The following is a 19,399-nucleotide window of genomic DNA, read 5'->3' on the forward strand; positions in this document are numbered from 1 at the left end:
ATATATATATATATATATATATATATATATATATATATATATATATATATATATATATATATATATATAAAAGTGCTATTGTGGGGTTAATTAAAAAGACACACCTTAAAGCATTAAAATGACGCACTTTAAGTATCTAAAACACGCACATTAAGCACACAAAATGGCGCACCTTAAGTACACAAATTGCGCACATTAAGTATACAAACCTCGCACCTAAAGTTTTAAAATAGCGCACCTTAAGTTTCAACAACACACGCACTAAGCATATAAATCACGCATCCTAAGAAGAAAAACCACGCACCTTAAGCTTCAAGTTGACGCACCTTAAGTTTTAACAATTACTCACATTAAGCGCACAACCAACGCACCTTAAGCATAAAGTTCACGCACTTTAAACACAAAAACCACACACCTTAAAAAGAAAAATCACTCACTTTAAATTTGGCCTAGATGTAAAAATTAGCAAATTGCCACTGCATTTTTTAAAAAATTTTGTTAATCATGGACGTTGATTTAAGTAAAATCAATGACTCAAATTTAATCACACAGGGCACACCCAACCGCACAGGAACTGAATTATATATATATCACTGTTGCAAAAATCCCCGCCTAGACCGCTTAGGCGCTAGGCGTTTGCCTGGGTGGCCGGTCGCCTAGGAGGCTGCCTAGCACATAACTCGGGCGACTGGGCCGAGTTGGCAGCCAACTGAGCTGAATTAGGCCGAGTTAACTTGCACAACTCGGCAGAGTTAGCCGAGTTAACTCGAGCGAATCGGCCTTGTTAATTTTATTATTATATTTATCTATATTTAAATTTATTTATTTATATAAGTAAGAGAAGTAAGAGAGATATATATAATATATATAATATAATATAATATATGTCATACACCCACACACATAGAATTAATTTTTTGTTATTATAGGTTGCCACTTAGACAGCTTAGGCGCTAGGCGGGAAAATGCCCGTTTTTACAATAAACAGTTCAAATTATTTTATCAATATGAGTATCCTATATTGATACAATATTCATTTTGAAAACATCTCTATAATTAACATAGTGATAAAGAGAGTACCATACAAGTCTTGACTTCAAACGGTTTGCTTTAACCATGTTAATAGTCCCGCATTATTGGTTGAGAGGGAATCGAAGTAGATTTACCAATAAATCACGAAATGCTATGGTTCTTACAGAGAATTTATTAATTGATCAACGCCTACTGCAATATATATATACATACATACATATATATATATATATAAATACATACACACATATATATAGGCTGGTTCCGGTGAGAAGGATCTCAAGTGAAAATTGCTTGAGATTAGATTTCAGCCGTTGATCAAATCTAAATCAACAGCTTAAATTAAAGAAGAAGCAATGGGGGGTTCCGCGCGACAACGAAAGTGAGGTTTGTGTTATTGACAATGGGGCCTCTTTTGTTGTAGCTTCCGACGGTCAGCTTTGATGTGTTCCCGAGCTACGTTTGGTCGAAGCAATGACATGTAAAGAGGCTCTTTCTTGGATAAAAAATAAGGAGTTGCGCAATGTTTGAGCCAAGATCGACTATTAGACTCTGGTTCAAGCATTGGTAGGGAAGATCATGTCTCGGCCGTACTTGGGCATTGTGCTTAGAGAATGTAGACAGTTAATCAATTCTATTGGCTCATGTCCCATTAGGTTCATTAAAAGGTTTGCGAACAAACTTGCACAAGTTCTGGCAAAAACTAGCTTGTGACAGTCAGGTCATATGTTCTAGTACTTGGCTCCTCTTGAGTGTGTTTCACACCTCATTGATTAATATATCAGCATTTTGTTGACTTTCAAAACAATAAAAATAAAAAGCTTTTAGAATTTTTTTTTCTCTTTCTTGTTATTAGCAACATAGTCATCATAATTACATTAGGACAAACACCAATTCTCTTTATAAAAATGTAATGTTTCCTCTTGAGGTGTAATATTTATGCATAACTATTAATTGCTGTATATTTTAATATGGAGCAAAGAATATTTAGGCATTTAGGGATTATTAATACTATATGTAATCAATTATTGTGTATTAATATATACTTTAAATATGGAATATAATTAACCTGCTTGGTTGGCGTGAGTGGTCACGCGCTCTCATCCCTTTAAAGAGGTCGGGTATATATATATATATATATATAATGTTGGAATTTAAATATTTGGAAAAAAAAAAGGTCACTCATTAATGTCCTAAATGTCATATATTCCATATATATGTTAATATTTGGACATTAATGATAGTGACTTTTTTGTCCAAATATTTTAAATTTCAACATTTTTAATATTACTTACGACTTTCTCATAAAAACACAAAAGTAATATAAGGATACTAATGCTAGTTGAGTTTTGTTTTTATTTTTATTTTTAAAATTTTTGAAAGATAACTAATTTCTAACAACTCACATTATGGCTTTATGTGACAATGATTATTAACCGTGTAGCTTAAAGCTTAAGTCTTAACCACATGAGTTGAATGAAGACAAACTAGATATCCCGGTTAAGCTAGCGCTTGATTGAACTCTTCCATTATAATTAAAAGGTAAAAACTTGTGAGATTGTCTTATGAGTCTCAATCTGTGAGACAGGTCAGGTCTTTGATTAATGAGATCAAAGATCCGACCTGTCTCGCAAATTGAGACTCATTAATGAGGTCAAAAGATTTGACTCATTAACTAAAGACTTACCGATTAATCAATATCCGACCCATCTCACAAATCGAGACTCGTAAGACGGTCTTACATAAGTATAACCCTAATTAAAAATATGTATATAGACAATGTTAATTAAATGAGTTTTACTACATGCATTCTCAATTTTTACTCACTCATTATTACTCCATGATGTGACAAAGAAATGATAAGTCATCTTCATCCTATTCGTCTCAATAAAAATATAAGCATCAAGTTTTTGAGTAAGAAAAATAAAAGTAAGGTGTAAAACTTGACAGTCGAAATAGATTTTCCTAATTAAATACTCCGTAACTCTTTATTTTTTTTTTTTGGTGAGTATGAGGGACCCGAAGGCCCCGAGGGATTAATGGGTCTACTAGAAGCCAAGCTTGAAGCGTCACGTAGCAGAAGGTCATTGGCGTGAGTGGTCGTGCATTCTCTTCTCTTTAAAGAGGCCGGGAGTTCAAACCCTTTCTCATATGAACACTCCTACTGTTAGGGCCTACTCAGGACATATATATATATATATACACACACACACACACTAGTTTTTTTATGCGCGATGCGCAAAAAATAGGTTTCTAATATTAATATTTTATATTTATTTAGATTTTAGATATTTAAATTATTGTAAATAATAATAATAATAATAATAATGTAAAATATTTTTATAAATTATATATTTATATTTTAGGAAATAACTTCAATATATTTTTGAGAATATAATTTCAATATATATAATGTGTATATATTATTATTATTATTGAAGAAACTAAAAAAACATATAGTGGATGCATGTACATGGTAACAATAGTGAAAAGATAACGGAAGTTATAACGGCAGGAGTATATTTGTCTAATATATTGTAAAGTACAACTTTTATAGCATAGTGTACAAGAAAAACTTAACGGAAAAAACGTACATAAATGAATGGTATAACCTTCATTCACACTTTATGTTTTTAGATTATGCTTTTAGATATATATTATCTTTAAAATGTTGGAATTTAAAATATTTGGACAAAAAAGTCACTCTCATTAATGTCCTAAATGTCATATATTCCATATATATGTTAATATTTGGACATTAATGAGAGGGACTTTTTTGTCCAAATATTTTAAATTCCAACATTTTTTATATTACTTATGACTTTCTCATAAAAACACAAAAATAATATATGGATGCTAATGCAGTAGTAATGCTAGTTGAGTTTTTATTTTTATTTTTATTTTTTATTTTTGGAATATAACTAATTTTTAACAACTTGCATTATGACTTTATGTGACAATGATTATTAACTCGATCTGTAGCTTAAAGTTTAAGTCTTAACTACATGAGTTGAATGAAGACAAACGGGATATCCCGGTTAAGCTAGCTTAGTTGAACTCTTCCATTATAATTAAAAATATGTATTATGAAATACAACCCTAGACAATGTCAATTAAATGAATTCTACTATATGCACTTTCAATTTCTACTCACTCATTATTACTCCATAATGTGACAAGAAATGATAAGTTATCTTGATTCTATATGTCTAAAAAAATATAAACATCAAGATTTTGAATAAAAAAAATAAAAGTAAGGTGTAAAAAAATCATTTATAAGGTCTTGCGCTAGTGTCCATAATCACTTTACCTGTCATTCTGTCAAGTCGTCAACTTGCAGTCAACACCTGCATTATTCTTTTTAACTCTGCCACCACTGTATCTTTCAAAAAAAAAAAAAACTCTGCCACTGCTTATAGTTATATACTATGATAAGCTGCAACTGAAACCCTTCAATCTGTCAACGAATCACAAGCATCTATGGAAAGCTTTCACTTTTTCAAGATCATTCTTTCTCTGTTTCTGCTCCTTCCTTTCTTTTCTTTTCCCCTTCACTCACACGCTTACGATTACCGTTTACCTGATCGTTACTTCGTTAACTGTGGCTCAAAGTCTCCGGTCTGGGTATCCGAATACCAGAGGACCTTCTCCGGCGACGACCCCTTCACCGGCGATACCAGTGTAGTTGAAGACCCCAACTTCCCAGAATCCCGGCTTGCAATCTACAAAACCGCAAGAATTTTCAAGAGAAATTCTGGGTATGAGTTTGAGACAACCCAGGATGGCCCTTACACGGTACGCCTTCATTTCTACCCCTTTTCTTCTTCTTCATCCCCAAATCTCTCCGATGCAAGATTCAACGTCACGGCTCTCGGGGTTTCTCTGTTGTCGAATTTCGCCGTCAGCAATAGTTCCAATTTGCCAGTCATTAAAGAATTCTTGGTGTCAGTGAAGACCAGGTGGAAGCTCAGGATTGACTTCATACCTTCTCAAGAATCATCTTTTGCGTTTGTGAACGCAATAGAAGCATTCCCAGCCCCTAAAAGCTCCATTCCTAACGATGCTCCGGCAGTTAATAATACTAAGAACATTTATAACTTGTCATCACATGTTTTACATGTGATTTATAGGATTAATGTCGGGGGTTCAGTAATTACGCCTAAAAATGATTCTTGGTGGAGAAACTGGGAGACAGATGATGATTACCTACTTTCCCCAATTTCGGAGAGTAATAAATATCCTGGGACTGGGGCACCGAAGTACCCCAATGGAGGGGCAACTAAATTCGATGCCCCTGACTTTGTTTACAGTACTGCCAGAGGGCTAAATCTTAATGATAATAAGCAGACTATTAATCTTTCCAACATAACATGGCGTTTAACTGTGAGTAACAATGCTCAATACTTTATCAGGCTGCATTTCTCTGACATTGTTAGCTCATCTCTGAATACTGAACAGTTCAAACTGTATATATATGGTGAAGCCATAGTGGTTAGCCCATCTGAGAAGGTTGGGGCCCTGAATACTCCTTTTTACTTCGAGTATGTGGTCGATTCGGATGCGTCTGGTTTCTTGAATGTCAGTGTTAGTCCACTGCTAGGCACAGGTAGCTATTGCTTTCTGAATGGGCTAGAGATTATGCAGATAAGTAAGGATCAAGTTGAAGTTCCAGATGAAAGTGGACAGAAGGGGAAAAGCTTGGTAAGAGTAATTGGTTCAGTTGTTGGTGGGTTGGGTTTTGTCTTTCTGTCTGGAGTGGCAGTGTGGTTTTATTTGAAACCGAAGAAGAAAAAGGCAAAACCAGTTGAGGAACAAAGTGTGATTTCTCTTGGTCCTAATATGAAGAACCTTGGATTGAAAGTACCTCTGTCAGAAATCCTATCTGCAACGAAAAATTTCGATCCCAAAGGAGTGATTGGGGAGGGGGGGTTTGGGAAAGTCTACAAAGGAACAATGAGGGGTGGAGTAAAGGTGGCAGTGAAAAGAAGTGAGCCTGGACATGGACAAGGTCTGTTAGAATTCCAAACAGAAATAATGATCCTATCCAAGATTCGCCATCGCCACCTTGTCTCTTTGATTGGGTATTGTGTTGAAAGATATGAGATGATTCTGGTTTATGAGTTCATGGAGAAGGGCACATTGAGGGATCATCTGTACAATTCGAATTCGGACCAGCAGTCTTCACATTCGGAATTGTCTTGGGTTCAAAGGCTAGAAATATGCATAGGAGCAGCCAAAGGCTTGAACTACCTTCATACTGGTCTAGATGTGCCAATCATTCACAGGGACATTAAGTCCACAAACATCCTGCTGGATGAACAGAATGTGGCAAAAGTTGCAGATTTTGGGCTTTCGAGATCCGGACCTCTTGATCAATCCCATGTTAGTACTGATGTTAAGGGCAGCTTTGGGTATCTCGACCCCGAGTACTTAAGATGCATGCAACTCACCCAAAAATCTGATGTCTACTCATTCGGGGTCGTACTGCTGGAAGTCCTTTGTGCTAGATCAGCTGTCAGCAACTTGCTTCCCAGGGAGCAAGTGAACTTGGCAGATTGGGGGATGTCTTGGCAAAAGAAAGGGCAGCTTGCAGAGATCATTGACCCTTGGCTAGCGGGAAAAATCAATCCAGGCTCACTGAAGATCTTTGGGGAAACTGCAGGGAAGTGTTTGCAGGAGAATGGCATTGACAGGCCTAGTATGGGTGATGTGTTGTGGGAGTTAGAGTATGCTTTGCAGCTTCAACACACTGGATTGCCATTAGATCCACACACAGATGTTTCGCTGCAGTTGCCACTGCCTGTTTTTCGTCGCTTGCCTTCTCACATCATGCCGAACAGTGAGGGTGAGGATGAGGATTCACAAACTAGAAATGGTGGGCTTGTGGTCAGTGACAGTGAGGTTTTCTCCCAGCTCAAAGTTGAGGATGCAAGATGATGCATAATCTCAGTATACTTTCATTTGCTATGTTATCCAGATTCAGCAGTATGTGTCTTGTACTTTTCTTTTTTTGTTGTTGTTTTCTCAATTCTGCATGTGGAGTTGCAACTTGCAAGCACAAGTGCATACATGCATTCCCTGCAGATTAATCTTCTTGTTTGTGTTCTGTGGAAGTGGAAATAACATTTTTCAGTTTGTAATTACATGAAATCTTTATTGTTCTGTACTAAAGTCAATTAAATCACGAGATGCTAGTAAACACATTATGAAATATTTGATTTATGGCAACCCCCATTCAAGTTGATTGTCCAGTTGCATGTGGCTTGTAGGCACCCTTTTGTCGGCCGGTTAGGGTTACATGACAGGCCCTACCTATTAACTTTCTAGGCTTTTCTCGATTTGAATCGGTCATTTATGAACATTTTTTATCGGCTAAAGTCACAATGTCAGTTTTATGCAGAGTACCCCTTCGATAGTCGTTGTGGATGTTTTTGAAAATAAAAAAATAAAAAATTGATACACTTACGCACACAAAAGAAATGGTCTTCCAACCTTGTAGAGAAGGTCTAAACTACTAGGTTAAAATCATATGCAAGTTAAACTTCTAATTGAGGACCATAATCTACATTGTAAAATGGACCACTGAAATACATGTTAATTTTTAGTATGTTATAGGTTTATTTTTACACATTTAATCTTAATATGTTTATTATATTTGAATACAAATTCAATTTTTATTATACTACAATTCTATTTATATTTTTTTTTGAAATACAGATCTATTTATATATTAAAAATGAATTTGTATTAATAGTAAACGGTATAGTTTGCCATAAACTTAAATTGAACAATAGTTAACAATAAAAGCAGCATCTTAAATTCAGCTAACAATATTCATTGGCCGGGCGGGTGAAATCATAAATGTATTGGGTCCAAGTGAGTCCAAAATGTGATAACGAAGATCAGAGAGGGAATCTGGACAGGACTCATAAAACTGTGGCCTACACACAAGTAATCCAGGAAAAAGAGTATAAAATAAGTTTTAATTTGAACACTAAAATGAATATTACCAAAACAACATTCAATAATGTTGTCTCACTATGGAGCTCTTAGGATACAACCTAAAAGGAAAATGGTTGTGCGGGTTAGGGGAGGATGGATTGTTATGACTCCATTCCTGGTTTTCTCTCGGTTTATATGTGTAACTCGAGTATGATGTCTTAATATAAGTGATGTTTTGGCTTTTAAAAGAAAAATGGTTGTGTTTTAATATAAATGGTTGTGGTCCAGTGGCATCAAACCCTTCCCTTTATACGGGAGGTGGTGGGTTCGAGTGAGAAAGTAGTTATGAACAGATAGTGTATTGTAATAGAGTTACTAGTATTCAAAAAAAAATAATGGCCCCAAAATGAGTTATCAAATAAGTAGAATATACTTATTATATTAGAATATTATGAATTTGATTCTTACTCGTGCAAAGCTTTTACATACAAATTTTTTTTTCTTTTTTTGTTAGATTTGTTTTTTTTTCCCTTTTCCTTTTTTTTTTTGTTGTTAGATTTGTTTTTTTTTTTCCCTTTTCCTTTTTTCTCCTCATTTTTCTTTCCCCTCTATTGGCACCTCAAAAGTTAAAAAAAAATCTCAAACTATTGAGTAGATATAACCACGGTTCGATTCGAAGAGTACAATGTTAAAACCGAACTGAAACAGGAATCGACCGTATGGTTCCAATTCGAGTTAGGAACCAGAACCCAAAAGGTGGCCTGTGTGCTGTGGCGAGTGGCGACAGTGGCGGTGTAGCCACACTGGCTATATATATATATATATATAAACAGAAGTGTTGTTTTTTTCCCATCCTAAAAAAATACTACTGTTTTGAAATTTGATATTACAATCATTTTTTAACATAAGTAGAATATAATTATTATATCGTAAAATTATGAGTTCGATACTATGGACCGGTATCCACCGTGCAACGTGGATCCGTGTCCATTTACGTACTGAATGTTCATAATTTGAATTGTAAACATTCAGTACGTAAATTGTGAGTATTCAGTTGTAAATATTCATAATGTAAATAATATATTTTGAACTCAAATCCACCGAATAATTTTATTATCGTGCAATGCCTATGAATTGTTATAGAATGGCAAAAACTTGTGTGAGACCGTCTCACCATGAGACTGGTCGGGTCGGATCAAGATGCAATTGTAACACTTATATGCACAAATGTCATACTTTTATGCTCAAATGTAATACTAATCAGGAATAAAATTTTGTTACTTATTAGGATAAATGTAATACTTTTAAGGGAAATACAATACTTTTACCTTTCGATTTAAAAGTATTACATTCTTACTTTTAAGGGAAAATACAATACTTTTACATTTCGATTTAAAAGTGTTACATTCTTCTTCAAAAGTATTATATTTGCCCTTATAAGTGGGGGGCACTTATCAACATTACTTATTATGAAAAATGTATTACTTTTTCTCTTATAAGTAACAAAAATTGAATTTTTTATTAATGTTATATTTGAGCATATAAGTGTGAGATTTGCACATATAAGTACGACATTTGCATGGTGTTTCGACCTGATCCGACCCGTCTCACGAATAAAGATCTGTGAGACGGTCTCACACAAGTGTGACCTTTATAGAATTAAGTGAGAGTGAAAAGAGTAAAAATAAAAATTATGAATGGCTGCTAGTCTGCTACTAGTCAACATGGCCCAATATGTGCTACTAGTCAACTTGCAGTCAACATCTGCATTCTTGTTCTAACGCTACCATTGTCGTCCACATACAATGATGAGCTGCTCCTCCACTCCACTACTCAAACCAAAAGTATCCATGGAAAGCTTTCACTTTTTGAGGATGATTCTCTCTCTGTTTCCGCTCCTTCCTTTTCTTTCCATTTTCTTTTCTTTTCCCCTTCACCTTCACTCACACGCTTACGTTTTACCCGATCATTACTTCATCAACTGCGGCTCGGACTCTAACGTACCAGAATTCAAGAGGACTTTCTCCGGCGACGACCACTTCACCGGCGGCACCACTGTAGTTGAAGACCCACAAGATATTTACAAATCTGCAAGAATTTTCAACAGAAAGTCTGGGTATGAGCTTAAGACAGACCAGGATGGCCCTTACACGGTACGCCTTCATTTCTACCCCTTTTCTTCTTCATCCCATAATCTCTCCGATGCAAGATTCACCGTCACGGCTCTCGGGGATTCTCTGCTGTCGAATTTCGGCGTCAGTAATAGCTCCAATTTGCCAGTCATTAAAGAATTTTTGGTGTCAGTGAAGACCGGGTGGAAGCTCACGATTGAGTTTATACCTTCTCAACAATCATCTTTTGCATTTGTGAATGCAATAGAAGCATTCCCAGCCCCTGATTCCTCCATTCCTCCTGGTGCTCCGGCAGTGGACAATAAGATGAACAAATTTACCTTGTCATCAAATGTTTTACATGTGATTTATAGGATTAACGTTGGGGGTCGGCTAATTACCTCTGGCAATGATACTTGGTGGAGAAACTGGGAGCCTGATGATCTTTACCTGATTTCCTCAGAGTCCAAGAGTATTCCGTCTACTGGGAGGCCTAATTACCAGGATGGATGGGCAACTTCAATCGATGCCCCTGACTTTGTTTACGACACTGCAAGAGTGCTAAATCTTAATGATAATCCGCAGACTAAAGCTTCCAACATAACATGGCGGTTCAGTGTGAATAACAATACTACACACTTTCTCAGGCTCCACTTCTCTGACATTGTTGCCGGTCGAAATGAGTCACAATTCAATGTTTATGTATATGATGAGTTCATTACAATGGTTAGCCCTTATGATATAGTTCCAGACCTGAATACTCCTTTTTACCTTGATTATGTGGTCAATTCAGATGCGTCTGGTTTCATGAAGGTCAGTGTTAGTCCACTGCTAGGCACAAGTAAATATTCCTTTCTGAATGGTTTAGAGATTAAGCAGATAAGTAAGGATCAGGTTAGAGTTCCAGATGGGAGTGGGCAGAAGGGGAAAAGCTTGGTGATAGTAATTGGTTCTGTTGTTGGTGGGTTGGCTTTCATTTTTGTTTCTGGAGTGGCAGTGTGGTTTTATTTGAAATCAAAGAAGAGAGAGGAAAAGCCAGTTGAGACTTCTGAGTTTCCCTTTGATCAGATATTTGGGGTGAGTACGCAGAGCCGGAGCACAGAAAAGAGTGGGATTTCTCTTAGTCCTGATATGAATCTTGGGTTGAAAGTGCCTCTGGCAGAAATCCTGTATGCAACGAAGAATTTCGACCCGAAAAGAATGATTGGGGAAGGGGGGTTTGGGAAGGTCTACAAAGGGACTATGAGGAATGGGGTGAAAGTGGCTGTGAAGAGAAGTGAGCCTGGGCATGGGCAGGGTTTGTTAGAGTTCCAAACAGAGATAATGATCCTGTCCAAGATTCGCCACCGGCATCTTGTGTCTTTGATTGGGTACTGTGTTGAGAGATATGAGATGATTCTGGTTTATGAGTTCATGGAGAAGGGCACATTGAGGGATCATCTTTATAATTTGAATGAGCAGTCTGCAGAAAGATCATATACTTCTCGTTCGGAGTTGTCTTGGGTTCAAAGGCTGGAAGCCTGCATAGGTGCAGCCAAAGGCCTGCATTACCTTCATTCTGGTCTGGATATGCCAATCATCCACAGGGACATCAAGTCCACAAATATCCTGCTGGATGAACAGTATGTGGCAAAGGTTGCTGATTTTGGGCTCTCGAGATCAGGCCCTCTCGATCAATCCCACGTTAGCACTGTCGTGAAGGGCAGCTTTGGTTATCTTGATCCCGAGTACTACAGATGCATGCAACTCACTCAAAAATCCGATGTCTACTCGTTTGGCGTGGTGCTCCTCGAAGTGCTGTGTGCTAGGCCGGCTATCAACAACCTGCTGCCAAGGGAGCAAGTGAACTTGGCAGACTGGGGGATGTCTTGGCAGAAGAAAGGGGAGCTTGCCAAGATCATTGACCCTTTTCTAGTGGACAAAATCAACCCAAGCTCTCTGAGGAAATTCGGGGAAACCACAGACAAGTGTCTGCAAGAGAGTGGCGTCGATCGCCCCAGTATGGCCGATGTGCTGTGGGACTTAGAGTATGCACTCAGGCTTCAGCAGTCCGGAATGCCTCTAAATCCCCGCGAAGACTCCATGACTGATGTTTCGCTGCAGTTGCCTCCTCCTATCGTTCGTCGCTTGCCTTCTAACATCATGCCAATGAGCCAAGAAGAGGGTGATGATTCCCAAACATTAAGTGGTGGACTTGAAGCTAGTGCTGTTTTCTCCCAGCTCAACATTGAGGATGCAAGATGATATATAGTTAATCTCAGCTATATGGTATTACTTCAAGATTATCTGATCTCTGCTGTTTTCTTTCATTGTGAATTTTAATTGCTCAGCCACTTCTCCATATATATGTGGAGAATTGCAGCCCCAAATGCATATATATATTGCCTTGCCTGAAGATTAATCTTCTTGTTTATGTTACTGTGATAATGTATTTGTTTAAATAATATCTGTCAATTTGCACTTATATGCTTCCATTCCATAATTCCATGGCAGAATAGCATTCATCCTCATTCCTCATATCTGCTTCTACTAGCATCATCCATGAATGTACTGTGTAAAAGTCAAATTTGAGAACTTTGAATCTCTGAATTCTCGTGATCTTTACAAGTTGCAACTGCTTGCTTCCAGTCTTCAACGCTATGGTTGTCAATGGTGGGCGTATCTTGAGGTTGGACCGGGAAATATTCTTTTTTTTTTTTTTTTTTAAACCTAAATGTTTTTTCTATGAGGATAAGGTTTGTAGTGTTTAATTTCCTGATTAGACTGTTGAAAGTGTGAAAAGCCCATATACCTAAATTGGGATGTTGACATAAAGCTAGATTCACGTGATTCTTTAAGAGGGCTTGGACTGAGATACCATTTCATACCTGGGTGGCTGCAGGCCCGCAATAATCAATAGTTATGTCGACTTTGCAATGTGGTTGTAGTTAAATTTTTATCTCCTTGTGGTCTAGTGGCACCTAAATTTTTGTCAAATATCTTGTAGTTTAGTGCCACCCGACATGCACTTCCATGTAGAAGAGAGTGAGTTTGAGTCTCAGTGGAGGTAAACTGTAAGTAATTATGATTTTTTACATCGTTAACATTTTAATTTATAGATATAGTTTTTCTTATACAAGAAAGGAGTTGGAAATTGAGCCTTTGACAATCTTATATGATGGATGAGATACTAGTACCGCAAATTTTACAATCTTATATGATGGATGAGATACTAGTACCGCAAATTTTACTGTGGAGCATGCATCAAAACGACATCGTTTTGATTAATGAAAACAAACGGCTGAAACGACTTTCGTTTCGCGCCGTTAACTTTCAGTTTATATATACACTGCAGTTACCTTTTCACACAACTGCAGTTACCGTTCAACACAACTGTAGTTTATTTTTTATATAACTGCAATTTCATTCGACATTATATACTCAAATATGTGAAACTGTCATTCAGTTTCCTTTCAACACAATTACAATTTCTGTTATAATACACTACAGTTTCCTTCCAACACAATTACAATATAATTTCGATATAACTACAGTTTCATTGGGCAATATACACTAAAAAACGTGAAACTGTTATTCAATTTTATTTTATATACACTGCAGTTTTCTTTCAACATAACTATAGTTTCATTTCGATATAACTACAGCTTCATTTTATAATATAAAAACAAATGTGAGACAGTATCTCTTGAGATAAACTGTAGTATATTTTACGGGGCTCTGTTATGACTTACAGCAACCGTTTCTCTTACTTAATGAAACGACGTCATTTTATGACCTAGGCAGTTAGTACTGAAATGTTCCGTTGGCCAACCTCGAAGAGAGCGCTCAGGTTCGGGTGTGAAGTAGTACGTATTTGAGGAGGATTTTCAAGTGTGTTTTTTTTTTTTTGGAAATATTTTCAAGTGTGTTAAAAGTGGCAATTTGGCATATTTGGAGGCATTAATAGTCACAATTTATTGAGATTTCTTGCCTTAATAAATACTTTTCTTTTTATAAATTAGGAAGTGATACGATTTATCTAACCGTATCAAGTATTTTATTCAGTATTATGTGTACTGTGTATTGTCCTATAGGATGAATTATCTCTAACCAGGAAGTTCCGATCCTCTTTCTTAGAGAAATTGTTCAAAAGTCCCCTCCAAAGTGCATTTAATGTACCTTATATAGAGAAGACTATGGAGGAACACATGTCGGGCCTCCGTCATGTTTGTCATGTGTGGTGTAGAGATTCATCAACTGTTCTCGTTACGCAAAGTGTCCTTCGGTGGAGCTAACAACCTACACGCTAGTGATGTACTAGTACCTTTTGTTCGGTTTGTGGTCGTAAGGCATGTTATTAGCGATATATGCTCAACCCCGATCAACATAGTAGCCTTCTCGATCTTCTGTGATTAAGAAGTAAGGTAATTATGCTTAAGCTAAGGGTGTACAACTCAAGAGATGCAATTACCGAATGAATCGTGGTCGGGAACCCAACATACGTGTGTCGAGTCATTTCAAATCTAACCAGATACGGCTTCCTACATGATTATCGAGTGTGATATGCGAGGGCAGTGGCGTATTTCCCCATCAAGAAGGTAATTTATTATTTTTGGTAACATGTTAGTACAATGTCAAATATGGGATGTGATTGACTTTGGGAAATTTTGTTTCCTTATTTTTTGATACATTAGAGCATCTCCAATAGTTAAGTTTTTGAGAAGTTTTTGCATGTATGACTAAGAAAGAGAAGATGGGATGAAAGAAAAAAAAAACAAAATGAAAACAAAATTGTTAGGGAAAAAAGGGATTTACGCGCCCGGAGGGTGCACCGTTTGCCCTCAACGCGCAAGCATACAAAGCTTTTAATCATTTTCTTTCTCTTCCTAGGTCCCACAAAAAATCGATTCCAATGCAAATTATATTTCATCTCTCTCCTCTCACCTCTCTCCTCCAAATCATCATCTCTCAACTCCATGTCATAAAAAAACCAAGAAAGAACCATTGATGGATCAGAGATGCTCTTAGGTTTCCCAGTTGTTTCCTTATATTGCCGAGCGCCTCTTGTTTACATATCCCCGCATAAGGGTGAGAAAGGAGTACCGACTTTTCACGAGCTTAGGGCAATAAAAGAGTTTCCTTGCTTTGGTCCTCTTGTTTTTAGCTTTTTTCCATTGTTCTTTGCATAATTCGACTAGTAGTGTTGACTAGCCGTTGACCATCCAAATATTGTAAAACAAATATTTTCTTTAAAGTCAAAGAAAAATGTCCCTTGATCACAAAGTTTTAATCATGCATTATTTCTTATGGTTTGTTGTTAAGTTCATTAATCAACTAATCAGCAATAACTAATTAATCGTCTTACACAAATAAGTATACATATTCTCAAGTCCCTACTTCGTGTTTGACGGCCCATGCAGCACTTACGTATGGTCTAAATATACAAACATTATATTAAATCAACTAGTTAATTAATTGAAAATATGTTGAGAGACATCTCACTATTAATTTTCGGCAAAAACTTGTGTGAGACCGTCTCACGGGTCTCAATCCGTGAGACGGGTCGAATTTTTAATCATATGGGTCAACCGTGCGCGCATTCCAGAATCATTCATTGCATTTGGAAGATCTTGTTTGTTAGCAAATACCAGCATCACGGAGCTCATCATCTTCATTCAACATCCTGTGCAATTTATATCTTACCTCATCATCTTCATTCAACATCCTGTGCAATTTATATCTTACCTCCACAATACGATCTCTATCATTGCTATCAACAACAAAGATGAGACCTTGCGCGTTCTGAAAATCGTGCATCCACAATGGACGAATCTTGTCCTGGCCACCAACATCCCACATCCACAATGGACGAATCTTGTCCTGGCCACCAACATCCCACACTGTGAAGCTGATGTTCTTGTATTCAATAGTCTCCACATTGAAACCAATGGTAGGGATGGTAGTCACAATCTCTCCCAGCTTGAGCTTGTACAATATGGTTATCTTATCAGCTGCATCAAGACCAACCATCAGAATACGCATATCTTTCTTGGCAAAAAGCCTACTGAAGAGTTTGGTGAATGCCAACCCCATTGCTCTTTCTTCCTGATGTTCCCTGAGAGAAGCTTATGAAAGAGGGATCTAGTGAGAGAAAACGAAAGAGAGAGACAAAGCCAAAGGGAGAAATGAAGCATGCGAATCTGCATGCAATCAACGGATAATATCTCCTAGATTTGTTTCTCTCTCTGTTTCTTTGCCACACAATTCTTCTCCACTCTCACGCTCTCCGCCTCTTACGACCTAGTCATCCGAGCTCCTCCTTCGCCTCCATCACCATCGCTGCTCCGACTCCTATCTTCCACTTTTATCTCATCATCTTTTATTTTCTCAACACCATCTTCCACTCCTATCTCATCCTCATCTAAATTATACTTGGAGGAGAAAGAGGAAGAAGAGTCACCACCCCTTAGCAGTAAAGAAGGTGGTGTTGTTGATGATGAATAAGCTAGCATTATCAATTTAACACGGTGTTATTTACAGATCTCTAATGCGCAGCTCAACAGGCTCAATAATCTCCGCTACTAGTTGCAAGGTCATATGAAAATGTTGAAAAGCTGTCTCTACTGCTACTGTGCACTCTCTCTCACACTCACCATACTGCTGGTTACGAGCTACCACCAAATGAATTTCACTAGTTTGTACTCGATTTCATCTTCTGCCCCATTGCAATATTTTTTATTCCAAATGCAAAACCTTTTTTCCCTATGATTCTTAAGCTTGTTGTAGATAGGCTTGCATGAGCCGTAGCTTGTCATATAAAGATCGGACAATTATTTGTGTATTAGGAAGAAGAATCAAACAAGAATGTGATTTTTCAACAAATTATTGATCTAAATGTATAATTAACACTTTAAGCCTTAACACTTTAACCCTTAATTTTCAAAAAAAAAAAAAAAACACTTTAAGCCTTAAATACTCTACTTTATAGCATAAATTTAATACTTCATAGCACAAATCTAATAAACAGTTTATAGGTAAATATATTTAGTACCTATACTTTATAATCTAAATGTAATACTTCATAGCACTAATCTAGTACACATGCAGTTTAAGGTCGATATATTCAATACTTTAAGTCTTAAACATTGTACAATACTTTATAGTCTAAATGTAATACTTCATAGCACTAATCTAGTACACAGTTTAAGATAAATATATTTAATACTTTAAGCCTTAAACACCATACTTTATAGCCTAAATGCAATACTTCATAGCACTAATCTAGTACATAGTTTAAGATTTTTAAGGTGGATATATTTAATACTTTAAGCCTTAAACACAATACTTTATAGTCTAAACACAATACTTAGCTTAAATGTAATACGTCATAGCCCAAATCTAGTATACAATTTAAGGCAGATATATTTAATACTTTAAGCCTTAAACACAATACTTTACAGTCTAAATTTAATACTTCATAGCTCAAATATAGTATACAGTTTAAGGTAGATATATTTAATACGTTAAGCCTTAAACAAAATACTTTATAGTCTAGGGTTTAACGATTAAGGGTTTAGCCCACAACTTCTTTATGCGACTTGATATACAGTTAGTTTAAGATAGATATATTTAATACTTTAAACTTTAAACACAATACTTTATAGCCTAAATATAATACTTCATAGTACAAATCTAATACACAGTATAAGGTGGATATATTTAATACTTTAAGTCTTAAACACAATACTTTATAGCCTAAATATAACACTTTATAACGTAAATCTAATACGTAGTTTAAGGTAAATCTATTTAATGCTTTAAGTTTTAAACACAATACTTTATAGTCTAAATGTAATACTTCATAGTACAAATCTAATACACAATTTAATGTATGTATATATTTAATACTTTATGCCTCAAACACAATACTTTATAGCCTAAATGTAATACTTCATAGCACAAATTTAAAACATATATAATCAATACTTTAAACATTAAATATTATACTTTATAACATAAATATAATACTTCCTAGCATTCATCTAATACCCAATTTAAGGTAGGCATGCATATTTAATACTTTAAACCTTAAATGTAATACTTCCTAGCACAAATCTAAAACATATATAATCAATACTTTAAACCTTATATACCATACTTTAAGAATCATATATAATACTTTATATATATATATATATATATATATATATATATATATAATGTATTACTTTATAGCAAAATGTAGCATGACTACTACGACTCTAAGCAAAATATGGCATGACTACTACGACTCTAAATTTCAAGTCCATTCCTGAGCTTACTCTTACGAGTTGTTTAAAATTAATTGACAAAATTAATACTATTTAGATTGTAAAAAACTCCGATGAATGAGTATGAGTATTGTTTTAGTCCTCATTACTGTATTTGTTGGTGGAATGAATTTGTTTGTGGAATTGATTATGAGTATTACAAGGAAGATGATGGGAAGAATGTTGGTGGAATGGATTTGTTTCATCAGTTTCATGATTGTTAGGGGAATACAGTATGAGGAGGCGAAGGGGATGGGATGAAGAGAAACTCAGAAGAGATGGAGTTAGAGGCAGAGTTCAAAGGAAGGTGGAGGTGGAAAACCAATGAGGTCAAAGGACATAGGAAGAGGACAGGCTCGGAAGAGATGGAAACCAATGAGATGGAGAGAAACTCAGAAGAGATGGAGTTAGAGGCAGAGTTCGAAGGAAGGTGGAGGTGGAAAACCAATGAGGTCAAAGGACATAGGAAGAGGACAGGCTCGGAAGAGATGGAGCCGGAGGATGAAGTCAGAGGAGGTGGAGGCAGATAATGCGGTCATAGGAAGAGGAAGTGGAGCCGGAGGATGAGATTGGAGAAGGCGGAGGTCGATGGAACCAGAAGAAGAAATCGCATGTCGTAGAAGCAAAGAGAGAAACAGAGAGGAGCGTGCGTGAGATTGTTGATGGCATGTGATTAACCCATATAACAAAAAATCCGACCCGTCTCACGAATCTTAGATCCGTGAGACGGTCTCACACAAGTGTGACCCTTAATTTTCTACTATTCTACCCTCAAATATAATCTTCACAACAGGAGTCGCGTTATTTTTTAAATATTTTGTAAAGTTACAAATTTTAAAATAACTTTGTTACGTAATTATTAAATTTAAACGTTTCAAATTAAAATTAAAATCAATGGACAAATTAAAAACTTTGACTAAAAGGTAAAAGGAAAAACTGAATAAAATTGAATATTAGATTATTAGTTGTAACATTTGAACATGTGCTAGGCTCAATTTGTTGCCAACAACCATATGCACTCGTTGA

General features: G+C 36.2%; 3 protein-coding genes across 3 annotated transcripts; 2 read left to right on the plus strand and 1 right to left on the minus strand.

Annotated features, from left to right (window-relative positions):
- Nucleotides 1–4,470: 4,470 nt before the first annotated feature.
- LOC116014056 (probable receptor-like protein kinase At5g24010) lies at nucleotides 4,471–7,198 on the plus strand. Its single transcript, XM_031254043.1, has one exon. The coding sequence runs from the start codon at nucleotides 4,513–4,515 to the stop codon at nucleotides 6,967–6,969; it is 2,457 nt and encodes an 818-aa protein (XP_031109903.1). The 5' UTR covers nucleotides 4,471–4,512; the 3' UTR covers nucleotides 6,970–7,198.
- A 2,588-nt stretch (nucleotides 7,199–9,786) lies between these two features.
- Nucleotides 9,787–12,552, plus strand: LOC116012696 (probable receptor-like protein kinase At5g24010). The gene has a single exon (XM_031252338.1). It carries the CDS (start codon nucleotides 9,825–9,827, stop codon nucleotides 12,327–12,329), a length of 2,505 nt encoding a protein of 834 aa, XP_031108198.1. The 5' UTR covers nucleotides 9,787–9,824; the 3' UTR covers nucleotides 12,330–12,552.
- A 2,897-nt stretch (nucleotides 12,553–15,449) lies between these two features.
- Nucleotides 15,450–16,181, minus strand: LOC116012850 (ADP-ribosylation factor 1-like). Its single transcript, XM_031252526.1, has 3 exons — nucleotides 15,768–16,181; nucleotides 15,654–15,733; nucleotides 15,450–15,498 (listed from the first exon to the last, which is right to left on the minus strand). The coding sequence occupies exons 1-3, from the start codon at nucleotides 16,155–16,157 to the stop codon at nucleotides 15,450–15,452; spliced, it is 519 nt and encodes a 172-aa protein (XP_031108386.1). The 5' UTR covers nucleotides 16,158–16,181.
- Between the last annotated feature and the right edge of the window lie 3,218 nt (nucleotides 16,182–19,399).

Source organism: Ipomoea triloba, chromosome 3 (assembly GCF_003576645.1).
Source record: "Ipomoea triloba cultivar NCNSP0323 chromosome 3, ASM357664v1".
In the NCBI taxonomy this organism is placed as follows: Eukaryota; Viridiplantae; Streptophyta; class Magnoliopsida; order Solanales; family Convolvulaceae; genus Ipomoea; species Ipomoea triloba.